Genomic DNA, 16,196 nt, shown 5'->3' on the forward strand with positions numbered 1-16,196 from the left:
TAAACCACTGTGTTGGCTCTGATAATAATTAAGACCTGCACAAAAATAAAAACAGCAGGGAACGCATTTCATCATTTTTGTTTCCTCAGGAAAAAAAAGAAGAAAAAAAGAGCCTGTACAAACGTGAATGTATGAGCCCTCCTCCTTCTAAGCCCATAATGCACAAGGATGAGGGGGGACTGCAGTATAGTCACACCGCACTGCAGCCAATCAGCTAATTGGGGCCATGGGAATAGTAGGGCGAATGTGATCTGTGGCTCCTGTCATGACTCTGGTCACAGGATGGACAGGAGTGACATTCACAGGCGCACAGTACGTAGTTGTTCCTCTGTGTGCGTGAGTCGGGAGTTTAGGGGAAATGAATGGAAGACGGGAATTACGAAAGTACAAATAAAGAGAGACGAGTTCTCTGCGATGCACGCTGACTGGAAGCCCATCAGATAGAGCAGGAATGTAAACCCGTGGATGAGTCGACGTGAACTTCCTCACATACATGTGTATTTGAGATTTGAGAGCAGGAAATGTGAACATTCTGAAGTTTATGATCACGGGATGGATGGTGGGTTCTCCCTCAGTCACCCAGACAGGCAGACAGACAGGCAGACAGACAGGCAGGCGGCATTTGAGACGAGAAGAAGATTCACTGTAAACATGAAAGTGTGGCACACTTCTAACCTTTCCGCCACCAGAATTAGCCGCCTGCTACCCTCAGGCAGTGTCTCATGAGGCTGATTATGGCAGATGACATTTTTATACTTAGACAGGATACACTGACCTTAGCACTAGCCCGATTTACTACTAACTGGTATCTACTCTTTATCCAGTTCTTTTAGAGTCTTCAGTCCCGAACTAGTGCAGCTGTTACTATTTTTTTCTATCTCAAACAGGCTCGTTTTTGTTATTTTAACTTTTAGTAATTACAGAATTGGTTAAGCCTGATTTGATCCATTTTAAAACTGGTTTTTATCAATCTTAGCTCAGATTTAACTTATGTCTACCTATAAAACTTCTGTTACAGTGAATGCACTTGTTTCATATTTTTTAACTTTTATGGAATTTGTTTCATATAAAAACAGAAGAAAGATTGTTGTTCTAGTTAACACAGTAGTGCTCCTTTTGCGGTCATGAGTCTTTATGTACAAGATGTCTGTCAGTGCACATGACCGTCCCGAGGAGAGACTGCACCATGTATCTTCACAAAGGCTCGGCTTGTGGTGATGATTCAGTGTAACAAAATCTTTATCTCTCATTTCAAATCTCCTCACCACAGTTTAACTTTACTGATGGCATGTCAGAGACCTGAAGTCAAATTTAGGCTTCTCATCAAATGCATGCAATACGTAGGTTAAGGTTTACTAAATAGTATATGCATTGGTAGTTAATAGTTCTCAGACACCCAAAGTCAAATTACCAGGGGGAAAAAAAAACAACGTTAAAATGGATGAACAGACAAGAAAAGCTAAAACATTTGATAAATAAAATAGTTCTTGACACATGGATCCTTTTCTTTGTTTCTTCTTTTGTCCTCCCACAAAAAAAGAATGGCACCTTGCTTAAAAGAGGGGTTTGTGATACAGTTTCTGGGCTAAAGGCTCACTACAAACCTTGTGTAGTACTTAAAGTATCAGAAATGTATATGTACTCTCCACAAAGTTAATGTCATCAATAAGAGTATCAGTGGCAGGAAAGACGGTTAAATACAAAAGAAATGAGGAAGTGAGTGGCTTTGTCGTGGAAGAAGAGATATAACTAGACCTTAAATCAGTGGCACAGGGGTACTTTGTTTTGGAAGGAAAGCAACGAAAAAAAAAGTTAGTGGCAGCAATATCTGTGTCCATGGCTTCACACCTATGGTGGCCGAGAGGCGCAAAGTCACTGCAGATACATAAGTGCCCCGCAAACACAAAAAAGAGGCTAACACACAAAACACACGTAATGGAAAAATCCAGCAACAGAGAAATGCTGCAATCACAGAAATTAGCAAACATGCTGCGCATGCTGCGCAAACACAAACGATGCTGACACACGACACATGCAAAGGCAAAATGCTGCAAGTTAAGAAAAGCAGCAAACTAGATACGCATAACGGAAGTGCTCCAGACCACTAGGGGGAGTAGACAACGGTCTGCCGTCTACAGACCTCAGATTGCAGTGATGGACACATCCGAAATGCAAACTACTATATAAATTAAAAGTGTTAGTGTTTAAAAAACACAAAGGAAAGTGTACCATTGCTTTCTTCTATCCAAGCTTGGTTGACTTGGTTGGTTTTCTACTCCCCCTAGTGGTCTGGAGGACTACCGTTATGCGGAGCTAGTTTGCAGCTTTTCTTAACTTGCAGTTGTTTTTGCTACTTGCAGCATTTTGCCTTTGCTTATGCATTAGCCTCTTTTTTTTGTGTTTGGAGTACGTTTTGTTTGTAGCGCATTTATGTATATTCAGCGCGTTTGCACGTCTCACCCACTGTACACACCAGAAAGATGATTAACAGAAGGATGAAGCAAGGAGTACGTTCTATATAAAAGGATATATACACAGAACATATACAAGAAAATACACAATTGTAATAGAGGCAATAGTGCCATAGTTTTGGCCCAGAAAGGGACACAATAAAAAAAATGTACTTTGTGAGGTAAACCTTTCTATGGAAGGAAAAACTAAGAAAACAGATTTATTGGTAACGGTAATACTAATAATGCATCCAGAGAGAGCAGTAACTCAGAATAGCTGTAAGGAAAAGTGGTCAATAAGTCCTTCTATAAATTGTCATTTTTTACCAGTGTGCTATTCATAGAAGACTAATTAATTTCCTTTCTTTTAAGTGCAAAATTAATGTTCACGCCATTACTACAAATTATCAGGATGAACGAGACAAAACCTAAAACCAAGGCCCTATTGTTTAAACAAAAAAATCAAAGCAGTAATGTTTTAATGAGTTCTGTTACGTGCGTTCCTGATAAACAATGTGGTTTTAACTGACATAATAAGCCTATTGAGTTACTATTATGCAACAGAGAATGAAAACAAATTCCTCCCTCAACAAACTGACCTGCACAAAAAGCCTGCAGGGATTTAATTGTATGGCCGGAATCTTCATACTGCGCTGTTTTTCTCTGCCTGCCGAGGATATTTGTGTACTTACGGCTTCCTGGAGGAAACTGTGGGCTGACTTTATGCTCTCTGAGCGTGTCAGAAGGCGGCAGAGTGAGCGAGAAGGCATGTGAGTAAGCTTGTCACTATGCAACTTGTTGAGCTTCTAAACTCCGCGTCAGACTCTCCGGATTGATATATTTGCCAAATTCAAGAAAGAAAAGCAGCTTATTTTCAATTTTCAAGTCTTACCGGATGATTTTTTTATTTTTTTTCCCCTCAAAGGATATAACGCAGAGGAGCCCCTAAGGATTTCGGATTTCCAACTTTTGGACACAGCCTTTATACATTGTTGGCACAAGAGGGTTTTCCTATTTTCCTCCCCTCCCCTGTGGTATTTCCTGCTTTTATGTGTTTTTCTGATCCCGTCCTTGAATCCGGATGAGTGTGCTGCGCTGGCACCGGCTCTCTGCGCTCTGGAAGAACTGGATGTTCAACCAGGAGCCGGCAGAGGAGCAGGTTGAAAGCTCAGACGCTCAGGGACCCGAAGAGGGGTCTCGAACAAAAGACGGCGGCAGATTCACGGGTTGCAGCCCAGACAGCGAGACTCTACTTGGAGTCGATGCCCTGAACTCGGATTATGGGGAGCAGGAATCAAAAGCCTGTGAACAGAACCTGGATTTTATAAATCTGAATGTTGTTCATAAGGTCCCAAAGTCCGAACTGCTCAAACGTAGCTGCTCTGAACCGTGCCCCGAGGTCTCCAACCACTTGGACCGGTCGCACAGCTGCCGCTACATGCCTGAGCGTTGTGGGCCCGGGTCTCACAGAAGCTTCCGTTCTCAGGAGCGTGTCGGCTGTGCTTTTCAGGTGGATAACGGCACCGAGGGGGACGACGGCTCGCTGCAGAGAGACGGCTCCCAACGGCGGTCGAGGCGGCGCTTCAGGAGGGTCAACCCCAGAGGAGAGCGGGAACTCATCACGGATGGCCAAGAGCCCGGCGGCTACAGCAGCACGGTAAGGGGATGTCATCGCTTGCCGCTGGTGGGTTTGTTTAGCGGCGGTCTTTAAAGCGCCGGCAGAATTTAAAGCTCTTTAAAGGTCTGGTTTGTTACATCCGGAGTAGTCGGTGGTGTCAGTTGCCGCTGATAGAAAACATCCGTTTGAAAAGAGTCTTTGGGTTCTACTCAGCTGTTTTTAGACGTTTGTTTCATGCACAGGCTAACCTTCAATATACTGATATTAAAACGTATTACATGCTGGGCAACTACTAAACTTGACTGTGGTGCTGCTGAGCGCTCTTGTTTTTAAGGCGCCAACGTTATCTTGTTACCAGAAGTTTGATTCACCCAACAAAAAAAAACAAAAATGTGCGCTGGAGATTCAAATGTTTCTCTGCTGGGCTGTTAACTCTGATAACAGGGTATTTCCTGTACTACTTTTGGCATTGAAACTGTGCACAGTATGTCCCCCCTTGTGAGCCCCTGCGAGTTTCCCTCCCTCTGATAGGATCAATGGGTTCAGCATTGTGTCAGTTACGGTTTCTGCTAATCATCTGGAGCCACGCTTTGCCTCACACACAGACACACAAGCAGCTGCAGACTGTAACACGTTGTTGGCGCGCACACTTCTTCCCTGCTCCCCGCAGAGCTCCCCGGGGCGTTACAAAGGGGCTTAATGCGCAGCTTAAAAGTGCCCTCTGTCGACCCTACCTGCCTCTGAAGTCTCCTGGAGGTTGTTCAAGTTTTGAAAATTACATTTGAAGCCCCAAGGGATGCCAAAAAATCCCACTGCATTCTTCTTTCAAGAGAACTCCTTAAGTAAAGCCACAAACTAATTGTGTTTGAATGAGATGGCACTCACAAATTGGTACAATTACATGGTTTTAAGCCAGTACTTCTGCTCAATTTAGTCTTTAAGACTTTCGGGATATATCGCAAACAGCTTTTCCAATATAGACGCATACATTTTTACCCATGCTTCTTTGCATTCTTTGTGCATCCAGGCCCTTAATTGTGTTTAGGTCTGTACTTTGACTGTACTTTGACTGGGCCATTTTAGCTGAAGATTATGCTTTCAGCCAAACCAATCTTGTCGACAAGGCCAGCGTTCTGCAACTTCTGCATATGTCCCGAGTCTGACACTCCTGACCGCACTGCCTGACTTACCTCCTCACACGCTTTTGCTTTAGAAATAGTAATAGTAATATCATCTTTATTTTCATTGAAACATACAACGAAATGTGTTCTCTGCTTTTTACCAATCACCGTTGGGGAACAGTGGGCTGCCATATGCAGCGCCCAGGGAGCAATCTGGGGTTAAGGGTCTTGCTCAAGAACCCGGGGTGCCGGCACTGGGGATCGAACCGGGTACTTGCATCCTTCTGAGTGCAAACGCGCTGCTCTAAACCACTAGACCAACACTCCCCCTTTTAGAAAGTCCTGCTAATTATGTGATCCGGGTGTGTTGACGAGGCTGGCAGCTTCCACCTGGTTTCCCTCTATGTCCTGTATTTAGCTGAGTTCATACGTTCATCGTCCCTGAACCGCTCCATCATTCCCACTGCATGATGCGGCCACCACCGTGTTTTATCTTGGGGGTTTGTCTTCAGGTGTTGGGATTACACGCTTCTTCCCAATTATGTGCTGCTTTGTTTTGCCGTCTCTCATAAAATCACAACAAAAGAGATTCATGTCTGTCATTGCGTTGAGATGAAATGTGTAAAAAAAAAAGTAGGAGTATGTTTGCAGAAGATTCAAAGCCTAGCCACTCAGATCAGAAAAAGATAAACGAAGATGAATCAGAGGAGGACATTGGGATTAAATTGAAGCTGGGTGGGAAAGCAGGAGAAGCTCGTAGCGAGTGTCAAGGCAACATCAGTGTCACAAGGGATTAATGAGCTGTGAGACGTGTAGGGCTCCTGGCACACTTCATTTAAAGACGACACGGCACCGATGTCAGATGCACAGACTGTTTACCTGCTTCCTCCTTTGACTGCATCTTCTTTTGCTTTCCCTTTTCACATATTTTCTGCTGTGCCCCTGCCTCCGGATTATGTCAACAACGTAGGAAGCAATACAGCCTTATTGCTTACATCCATCTTTACGTGTAAATTGGATGTGCCTGTTGATGTGTGCGGGGTGCGGGCGCCGATGACTGCAGAGATAGTTCCCGCTTGATTCAGACACCTGTTGTTTAGAGGCATGTTTTGTGAAAAGCAGGTCATTTTGACGCTGCCGCACACATGCGCATACTTCTGTCTGCTGACGCCGTGGGTGGCTGATAGGAATGTGGCAAACAGAAGCATAACAAGATGCATCCTGGGAACCACGGCATGCTGATTTACACAAGTCTTAAGGTAAAACTCGCAGGATCCGCAGGTTTACGAGACTCTTGGTGGAAGATTATTCTATTTCTTTTCACTTTCCCGTTTATAACTAACAATTTAGGCACATATCGGCATTAAAAAGCATTAGCAAACAGTAAACACATTACTGATCACCTCTTGAGGTTGTTTCGGATAAATACAAATTTAATCTTCTTCATTGGATGAAATGAAATTGTGCATAATGATGTAACCAATTTATAAATTAACCCTCAATTACTGAAAGTATTTTTCAACTCAAGTTATTATATTAATTTGTCCAGCTTGGGTTCTTTGTGTGAAGCCGTTTTGTTTCTCCAGAATGCTTTGAGAATTATATTATTTATTGATTTATCCACCGAATAATAAATCAACCAGGTCTTGAAAATGATGTGAAGTTCACAGGTTTTGAACATATGAGCTGCCAATTTTTTTTCAATGGAATCTGGAAGCTTCCCCATTTCTCACGGTATTATAGATGCCTTAAAAGTACGTCATACACGCACGCGCACACACACACACACATTATACAGAAGTGTAGTTCTGGCAGTAGATCAAGGATGTTGTTTGGAGACCTTATTGAACCATAATTACATCAGTAATCCATTATCACTGTTCTGCACTGTGTCTGGTGTCTCTCGGCCTCATAATGGTTTGACCTGGAGTGAATGGAGTCTCTGAAAGTATGAATCGAGAAGGACACCCCCCCCACACCATATCGTCTTCAAGACGTCTGGAATATTAGAAAATATGGAAACGCAGGGGGAAAAAAAGGGTAGTTAACTGCAGAAATTGCATTTTTGTTTAAGTCAGGATAAATTACTGAACAGATCAAAAGTGAATTATTTTTTAATTTTACTCTTTTTTTAGATGTTTGCTCTGACTATTCCTGACTATTCTTGAGTTTTTGACCTTATTCCTCTTCCAGTGCGGCAGAAGATTCTGCACATTCACTCTCTGCAGCAGCAGACTACTGGGATTCACTGATGTATCAGACACGCACACGCACACACACACACACACACACACACACACACACACACACACACACACACACACACACACACACACACGCACGGTGCAAATACGCAGAGAAAGACACGAGAAGACTCACTGGCTTACTGTCTTTCCTGTCCTGGAGAAGGTGGATAAATGAACCCGTCACCTCATTTGCCTTGCAGGGGAAACCCACTCCGAAGGCTCTTTTTACAGCCAGGCTGCTCCCCAGGACCTCTGTGTCATTAATTCAGAACATGTTCAGCCATCTGCACAGGATGGTTCAGCCCAACGCTGGATGAAACCAGCAAAGAATGGTGTCGCAGTGGTTCGCTTTGTGCTAAATCTACCAATGTAGATTTATTGATATTTTACGTCTGAAAACACAATTTCCCATCAGAATTCCTTATTTTAGCCTTTGTTTCCTGGTTGCTAAGTTACTGTCTTGAACGTGCTTGCGGACTGTGAAGCAGTTTCCTCCGTGCTCTGCAGGAAGCGACTGTGTTCAACGTTCAGCGGAAGACGCCGGCGTCTGATGCAACGTTGTGGTTTGTCACCTTCCTGTGACAGAGGCCAAGATGTCTGATGTTTTGCTGTTATGTTCCTTCCAGAAAACAATCACGCATTTTCTCCCTCGCACTGGGTAACCTGACACATGCTAACTGGGTTAGAAGTGAAAAGCCCACACCGCCGACAAGGATCGAATACACTTTTGAGGTGACAGATGCTGAGGGGGCGTGATTGTTGATCGCCTTTGTTTGAAGGCCTTTCTGCTCATATTATGTTGCTGACCCTGATTGGAGATAACTGGCTAAAACCAATAAATCAAGTTGCAAATCCGCAAACATACCAAGAACATTACAACCATTTGAGGGAATCACTCCTCTGTTATGAATTGATTTATTTATTTATTTTGACTGCTTCCTCTGAATCAGGAAAACCACTGTGGATTCCTGTCTGTCTGATAAGAGTAGGAGTTTTGTATTTTAAATGTTAAAACCCTTGCATGTCCTTCCAGGTAAAATTTACAGTTGATTTTCTTACACCCTAATTTTGCTGAATGTAAGATATTTTACAATATATGGTTAATTGGTTCATTTTTTTTTAAATTCTGATTTATTTTAATATTGTTAATTACATGTATTTTTTCTGTAGTTACCTATAGTATACGGTGCCTTGCAAAAAATAATCACACTCTTCTGCATTCACTTCTCTTTAAATAAATAAATAAATAAAATTTCAAAAATGTAGTGGAGATCATCTAATTAGTAACTACAGTTTACCTGTTGGTAAATTAATTTCAGATAATTAAACAAACGGGAGGAGAAATAGGTCGCCAGTCCACCACGGGCCTTCAGAGTCAGAGTCTGATCAGATGAGACCAAAATGTAACTATTTGGGTAACATTTAAAATCTGTATCTGTAATGAGGTTGTGCAATAAACCTGTTAGAGGCTGCAAAGTACTGTAGACTAGGGCAGAGGTTCAGATTTCAGCCTGATAAGTATCTTCAGCACAGCCAGAGCATCAGTTAAATGGTTTCGATCAAGTTCAGACCTAAATCTAGTCTCTACATGTTGAAACTTGGAAGATACAGACCCCAAAAACCTTGCAGGTGTCTTTCACATACAATCCTGATAAAATACAATGAATCATGTGGTTGTAACATGACAAATGTGGAAAAAGGATTTAAATAGTTTAAGTCTAAAGGCTTATTGAACTGTTATGGAGTCATACTGTGATGCTTCAACCTTCAACAGTTTCACTTTAATCAAACCAAAACCTGCACCCAGTCTCTGACCTGTTTCTGTCTAGAGTTACTTTACCGTGACGCTGTGTTTTGTTGTATCATTTTCCTCATTTTGATGAAATTTACTCGTCATGCAGTTCCATTAGTGACTGAAGTCACCGCTGAGTCAGTTTAAATCTAATGTTGCACGCCTCCAGTGGTTTATAAGTGTCAGGTGTGACTCATGATTGCTTTGTCATAATGGTGTCAACCAGGTGCATACAGTAAAAACACCTCATGCATAACTCGAAAGCTTAGATATCAAGAAAGGATGAAGACTGTTTTTCTAATATGGTATTTCTAAATAACTTAGCTAAATTAGGAAAACATAATTGTATGTAAAGATCTCTTTGCTTAGTTAAAAAACACCCCTAGTTGGGTTCGCCGGTGGCGCAGGGCTAGCCTTCATAGCCCATGTAGAGGGTCCATAGTCCTCGATGCGGCTGACCCAGGTTCGACTCCAGCCTTCGTTCCTTTTCCGCATGTCTTTCTCCTCTCTCAGCCCCCCTTACTGTTAACTTACTTTCAATAAAAGGGCCACTAGTGCCTCAAAAAACTCTAGTTGAACAAGCCTTTTGTAAATAATGTCAATAAACGCTGCATTCACATCTGAGTGATCGGCAGGTTGAGTGTCCGCTTCAGTGAACACCAACGTTCACGTATTCCCAGCGACATTCCAGACATTTCCCTCTTGAATCCTAATTTTTTTTTTTTTTTTGCATTTTCATTTCACTGGATCTTGGACCACTGTTCATTGTTTTGCTAGTAGATGCTAATAGCTGTTAGCCGTTTCCGTGTTTTATCTCTTGCTGCACATGCGCAGTGTGCTGCAAGAGATAAAACTTCCGTTATTACAAATAAACACGAAAGGCTTTATTTATCGACAAACTGAGTAAAAACAAAGCATAAAACACCAACATAACAATTAATATGCCTGCAGGGCGTAGTAATCTTTCATAAAACCTTTGTATGCAACCAGAGTGAGCTACTGATGTATAAATAAAAAGAAAAGTCAAGTAATGTAGCTATGCCCCTTAACAGCTTCTAGCCTCTGTGGTGTGTGGTTTAAAAAGTGACTTAGCTGCCCTGCTTGCGTTTGAATAATCTTGACCTTATTTTTTTGTTTTGACTTGCTTGGCATTAAAATGAAGTATTAAGGCTTTCCAGCAGCTCTTTAATACATTCCCAAATCATCGCTATTCTCATTTGTGTGTCCACACATCATTAAAGTGCAACATGTGCTACGCGTATTATTTAGTGGTGTTTCTTTTGTGAGGAGTGTTTAATGCTGAGGGTCGAATTAAGTCCTTTTATTCAAGAAAAAATTTGCATGTTCTGAAATATACTCTAGTACAAAAGTAAAAGATAATTTTCACCTTCAATGATACAAAATAACTTTGTAGAGCTCAAACAAATGAAATAAAGTAAGAAGACACAACAAATAAGTTAGTTTTCCTCTTTTGCCCACAACCTGCACTTTGTTGGTAGAGAGATGATTAAAAACATTACTGTCTAGTTTTGTTGCAAACCGATGCAGATACAGGATAAAAACGCAAATATCGGCTAACCTCTACCAATTTCCTCTTTAAAGGACCTGAAGTTAGGTTATGGCTTTCCAGGTGATGTGTTTTCTCCCGGTGTAACAATCTCCCAAAGAGAGCAGTAACAGACGTACAAGTAGATTGTCAATTACCCTTTAAGAAAACAACGATAAATACTATTGGAACTCAGATGTTAGCCTTCTGGATTTTCAAGAAGCCAATTCTGTAAGAAAGCCTAAAGTCAAGTCAGCAATAAATCGAGGGTTATCTGGAGCTAATTAGCAATAGCTCATGTTTAATGCTGCTAACGTCGCCAAAATAACTTGCTCCTACGGTATTGCCAATGTGGTTAACAGGCTTACTTGCTAAATTAGCTCTTAATAGCTCCTAAAATTACACCGCTTACCTGGATGGGATTTTTCATGTTTGATGGAGATATTTTAAACGCCAGAAGCTCCAAGTTTTTAAGTTGGCACAAAACTCGCATTCACCATGAGTCATTCCTGAAGCTGACAGCACTGAAGAGCTCTCTTAAATAAGGCCAAGTATGGAAATGTCTCGCTTCTCTGTAGTTAAGGTTGATTTTTCCCTCGTGTTTGTTTGTGTCACAAGTTTTATGTCATGTTTTTATTGACACGTGTAGTTGTAGCTAGCCAGTTTTGAGAATGTAAACAGTGTAAAGTGCAGATACACTGCAAAAAAGGAAATCAAAGTAAGTAAAATTTTCTTGAAATTTTTGCATTTTTCATTGATTTGAGCAGGTAAATAAGACTATTTGCCAATGGAATAAGATTGTTGTACTTAAAGTAGGAACATCTATTCATCATCTTATTTCAAGTGCAGAATAGCAAATAATCTTATTTTAGGCGTAAAGATACTCACCCCATTGGCAAATAGTCTTATTTAGCTGCTCAAATATACTAATTTCAAGAAAATTGTACTTACTTTTAGTTCCCTTTTTACAGTGTATGTGTTCATATGTAGGGAGTACAAATAAAAAGTCATTAGAGAAATAAATACTAAACTAATGTACAGATATTAGAAAGATCTACTTGAGTCCCTGCCTCTGCTAAAATCTGCCTGCTGCCTTCAGGCATCCAGTTCCTTTCTGTGGTCATCTTGTCTCATACTATCTGGACACATGTAAGACTACTTTAGCCCTCGGGGGGATTTTCTACCCATGCTAAGCTTGGTAAGGCCCAAGGGAAAGATGGAGAGTCAAGAACTGAGAGAACAGGAAAGCATAACAAGACCAAAATGTAGGTTTGATCAGAAAACACTATAGGAGACGTTTGTTTGCCATCTTTAACTTTTTTGTTGTTTATTAATTGATCAGCTTTATAGTTTATTAATTGATCAGCTTTAATTGATCAACATTCATAGTAGCAAATTATATCCAATACTTGTGCAAATGTTTTACATAGGATTGCATCCTGTGTTGGAAGTAACAGCTTAGCTCCTTTTGACCCATCAACGCAATTATTGGTCCTTGAAGCAGCTGACACGAAGGATTAGGCTCCTTTTTTTTTATATAGCAAGCTAAAAATTAATGCAAAGGTTTTTCAGTTATTTTCTTAACCATAACACCAAACTTTCTATGCAGGAATATCCATAAAAGGCAGTTTTAGGCTGCAAAGCAGGCAAAAGTCCTATTAGGAAGGAAAGACTATTCCTCAAAAGTTAGTACTTACAGTACTAGAATACTGCAGGTAAACACGTGTGCTTATGGAAAGAAAATTATTTATGCAGTAGTCTACCTGTTAAGCTGTTCTTTAATTTGATCTTTTTTCTTAATATAAAAAAGCTCAGCCCTTAATGCAAACAATGATAATAAAATTATTTATAATGAACAATGATGGACATAAACATGTTTAAAAAGGGGCTTTCTGTTCCATTTTCCATAATGTTAGACTCCCATATATGTTAGACTGTTATCCTACAAGTTTTTGGTACTTTACCCTCAAACTTTTAGCCAATAATTGTCATTTGTTGTTGTTCTTTGCATGCACAAAGTTTAGAAATGCACCAATCAGGACGTTAGGGATTTAGAAAAAAAATGTGTTGAGCTGAGGAAAGGTTTGACCAAAATGGAGATGAGAAGAAATCATTGTGCTTAAAGGAAAATGTTAATGTTGTTGGCAGCTAGTTGTTGTGGAGATGAAAGGGTTGGGCTCAAAGGTAAAGGTGAAAATGTCAGGTGTGGCTTTAGTTGGATGAGGGTGAGAGAAAGGGGAGGTCAGGGAGCGAAGGACGAGAGGTTGATTGATGAGCCAGAGCTCTAATTGATATAACCTTTATTATTGGTATTTGAAAGGGATGCATGGTATAATTTTAACTGAGAATATGAGGTTCAATGTTGTGGCTCAAGCGAAAAAAAAAAAAAAAAAAACATGATGTAGGATATAAATTAAAAAACAAATAAATGCTGCTTTTTTTTTTCTTTTTAAACTCCTTTAGGTTTGGATGTTTGCGTTTTTGTCTATAAATAGCTCTTTAAATAGAAAGTATTAAGTGTCAAACAAATGGAGGCATTTACTCTAGAAGCCACAAATGAACCAAAGTTAGTTGCTCTTGTTGTGTCGTAATTCTCTGTGAAACCGCAGGGCATTTAAAGCAAGTAAAACACGTGAATAAGCCATTACCCGTCAAACTGGCAAGCGGAGCCAGCCCTCATGTTCCAATCTGTGGGTTGTTTACTTCCTCAAATTGTTACCGGGGCTCAAAAATACTCAAACTGTTCCAGGACTGGTACCTTCAAAAGAGCCGGCCACACCCAAGCCAAGTTTTTACAGTGCCTTATAAAAGTATTCATACACCTTGAACTTTTTAACATTTAATGACATTACAACCACAAACTTTAATGTAGTTTAATAGTTGTTGTTTTTTTTTTTTTTTTTACAATAGACCAACACAAAGTCTAGTCCCTAATTGTGAAGTGGAAAAAAAAAAGAATGTGTTGTTTTCAATTTGTTCAAACACCAGGTAAAAAATTGTTAGAGTTAATCTGCAATGCAACAGCTCCTTGGAGTATGTCTACCAGCTGTTCACACTTGGGGTAAGGCTGATATTTTAACCCATTATTTTTTTGCAGAATAGCTCAAGGTCAGTGAGATTGGATGGGGAGCATCTGTGGACTCCAGTTATCGGGTCCAGCTACAAATTCTCTATTGGATTTAGGTCTGGACTTTGATTGAGCCGTTCTAACACAGCGATGCCGTTTGGTCCGAACCGTTCCGTCGCCATTTGAAATTTATTTCGTAAACCGCAAGATGTCTAGCAATTATTTTGTTTACTGTTGATGATGATGATGTGAATTCCTTTGTGGTAAATCGGGGTGTTTGGTTGTTTCGTTTCCGATCTACAGTAGATTTCTAAGTTATCCCTGTAATGGTGCAGACAGCGTGCATGGTTGCATGCAGAGCAGCGGTACAGTACACGCCGGGCAGCACAGCGTACCACTGGTGCTACTGTCTGCGGCTGTTGTTGCTGCTAATTTTAGGGATTACATCACCAGCAGCACTAAGATGACAACCTTGTTGATCTCCCACTCTATATTGCTCTCTGTTTATTCTCTCCCCCCCTGTCTCCTCCCCTCATATTCCTCTCCGCCTCATCCCTTCCACTGTCTAACCTTTATCCTCCCTCTTTCTTTTCGGGCATCTGCTGGATAATATTTGAGGCTGTGATCAGATTAAGTTGAAAATGAGGGACGGCTGAAGGCTTCAAGGTTACCATTACCAGAACAGAGGCGGATCTGATAGTTGCAAAGGAAAAGCCGAGATGAGCCACTGTAAAATACAGCGTGTATCCTGGAGAAAAAAAACAAAGCCTTTAATCCTCCTGTCTTACCTCTTTTTCACCTTGTGAAATCCCACTGGTAGTTATTTCCCTTCTTCTCACCCCACAGCCCCTTTCTTTCTTCACTTGTCTGGGTTTCTTATCCAGGAGGCTCCTCTCATCACTTGCTTGTCTCTTGCACAGTGTCTTCGCTTGTTTACTTTCCATTTATCATTCTCCGCTCCTTTTATCTTTCAAGGATATTTTCTTCCCCTGCATGGTGATATTTATCCGTTCAGTCCCTGCTTATCAAGATTTTTTTTTTTTTTTTTTTAAGAAAATTGTAATAAAACTCCCTATTGCATTGACGGTGTGGCTAACAGTATTGGGGATTGTACAAAAGAGTTGCGTCTGTTGTGTTTTCACCCTTTATTTCCGAACCGATTATATCTTTTCATTTCTTCAGCTCCTCTAGGCTCGGACCTCTCTGAAGGCTGTCTCTGCAGAGTCTAGTCGGAAAGGGAAGGGCTGGATTAAATAGCAGGAATTCCTGTCCTGTCCTTCAGATGAAAAACACACTAACTTCCACAGAAACATACCACATGATTAAACACGCATACAGTTACGATATGATGGAGACAGTCTGTTACAATTATCTCCGTGATTCATTTTGTATGATGCACCACCATATGTTCCTTAGATTTCTTTTATGCTGTGCGCGCATTCCTTACTAGATAGCAGGAAATAACCAGATTGATCTTAGGGCTGTGGTGATATAAATTTTGAGAGTATTTTTTTTTTTTTTTTTTTGGCACCTGAGAGATTAAACCATTGCAATCCTTTTGAGAAATGACTGGAATTACATGAAACAATTGTTTGTAAAAATGGATTCAGTTGTACCCCAAGGCTCAATTCTTGGGCAAATTTTCTCAATTTGTTGATGAATGCTTTCCCACATGTGTATTTGTGCAATTTTCCATATGTGTGCTGACAATACCGTTTTTATGTAGCCGTTTATGACGTTGCATCTACGTCAACTCAACGGCCTTGGTGTTTGGAGTACATTGCAGCATGGTCAATTCTGGTTAAATGTTAAAAAGAAAACTATGTGCAAAGAGGGTTTCTTGAAAGAGCCTGATCTCGGATTGGCTGTACTGGTTTAATTCAAGATTATGAAACACAAAAAAGCTAATTATCGAACAAATTCTAGAAATAAATGGCTTGGTGTCATGTTAGTCATTTAAAATTTGACTTTTTTCTTTGATATACAATCGGATAACAGAGATATTAAGATGCTAAAAACATTTTTTTCTTAATATAATTTTTTTATGACAATTCATTTGCCTCAAATTAATTATTTTCATTGCTCACCTGGTTGGGATCCTCTTTGGCTCAGTGACCTTAGTGTTCTTTATTTTATTATATTGCATTATATTAGTTATTTAAATTTGTGTTTTAAGGTCTTAATGAATGTTTTGGCAAGGTTTTGTGCCAGTATTTAAAATCGCTTTTTGTTTTGCGGCCAAGAGTCCACCCAGGGATGTGCCATGCAGATAATCATGGGTTATAGATGCAGACCTGCACATCTGATAACTTTTTCCGCTATACGATTAACCTAAAAGAACAAGTGACAGTTATAC

At 40.4% G+C, this 16,196-nt stretch overlaps 1 protein-coding gene across 9 annotated transcripts in view; it reads left to right on the plus strand.

Moving 5' to 3' along the window:
- Positions 1-16,196, plus strand: part of rapgef6 (Rap guanine nucleotide exchange factor (GEF) 6) — a 189,308-nt gene that overhangs the window by 78,973 nt on the left and 94,139 nt on the right. For all 9 annotated transcript variants that reach the window (XM_036134009.1, XM_036134016.1, XM_036134011.1 and 6 more), the window contains one exon: positions 3,961-4,107. In XM_036134009.1, the coding sequence (XP_035989902.1) occupies positions 3,961-4,107 (147 nt within the window). The remainder of the gene's footprint in view (positions 1-3,960; positions 4,108-16,196) is intronic.

Source organism: Fundulus heteroclitus, unplaced genomic scaffold (genome assembly GCF_011125445.2).
Source record: "Fundulus heteroclitus isolate FHET01 unplaced genomic scaffold, MU-UCD_Fhet_4.1 scaffold_72, whole genome shotgun sequence".
NCBI classification, from domain to species: domain Eukaryota; kingdom Metazoa; phylum Chordata; class Actinopteri; order Cyprinodontiformes; family Fundulidae; genus Fundulus; species Fundulus heteroclitus.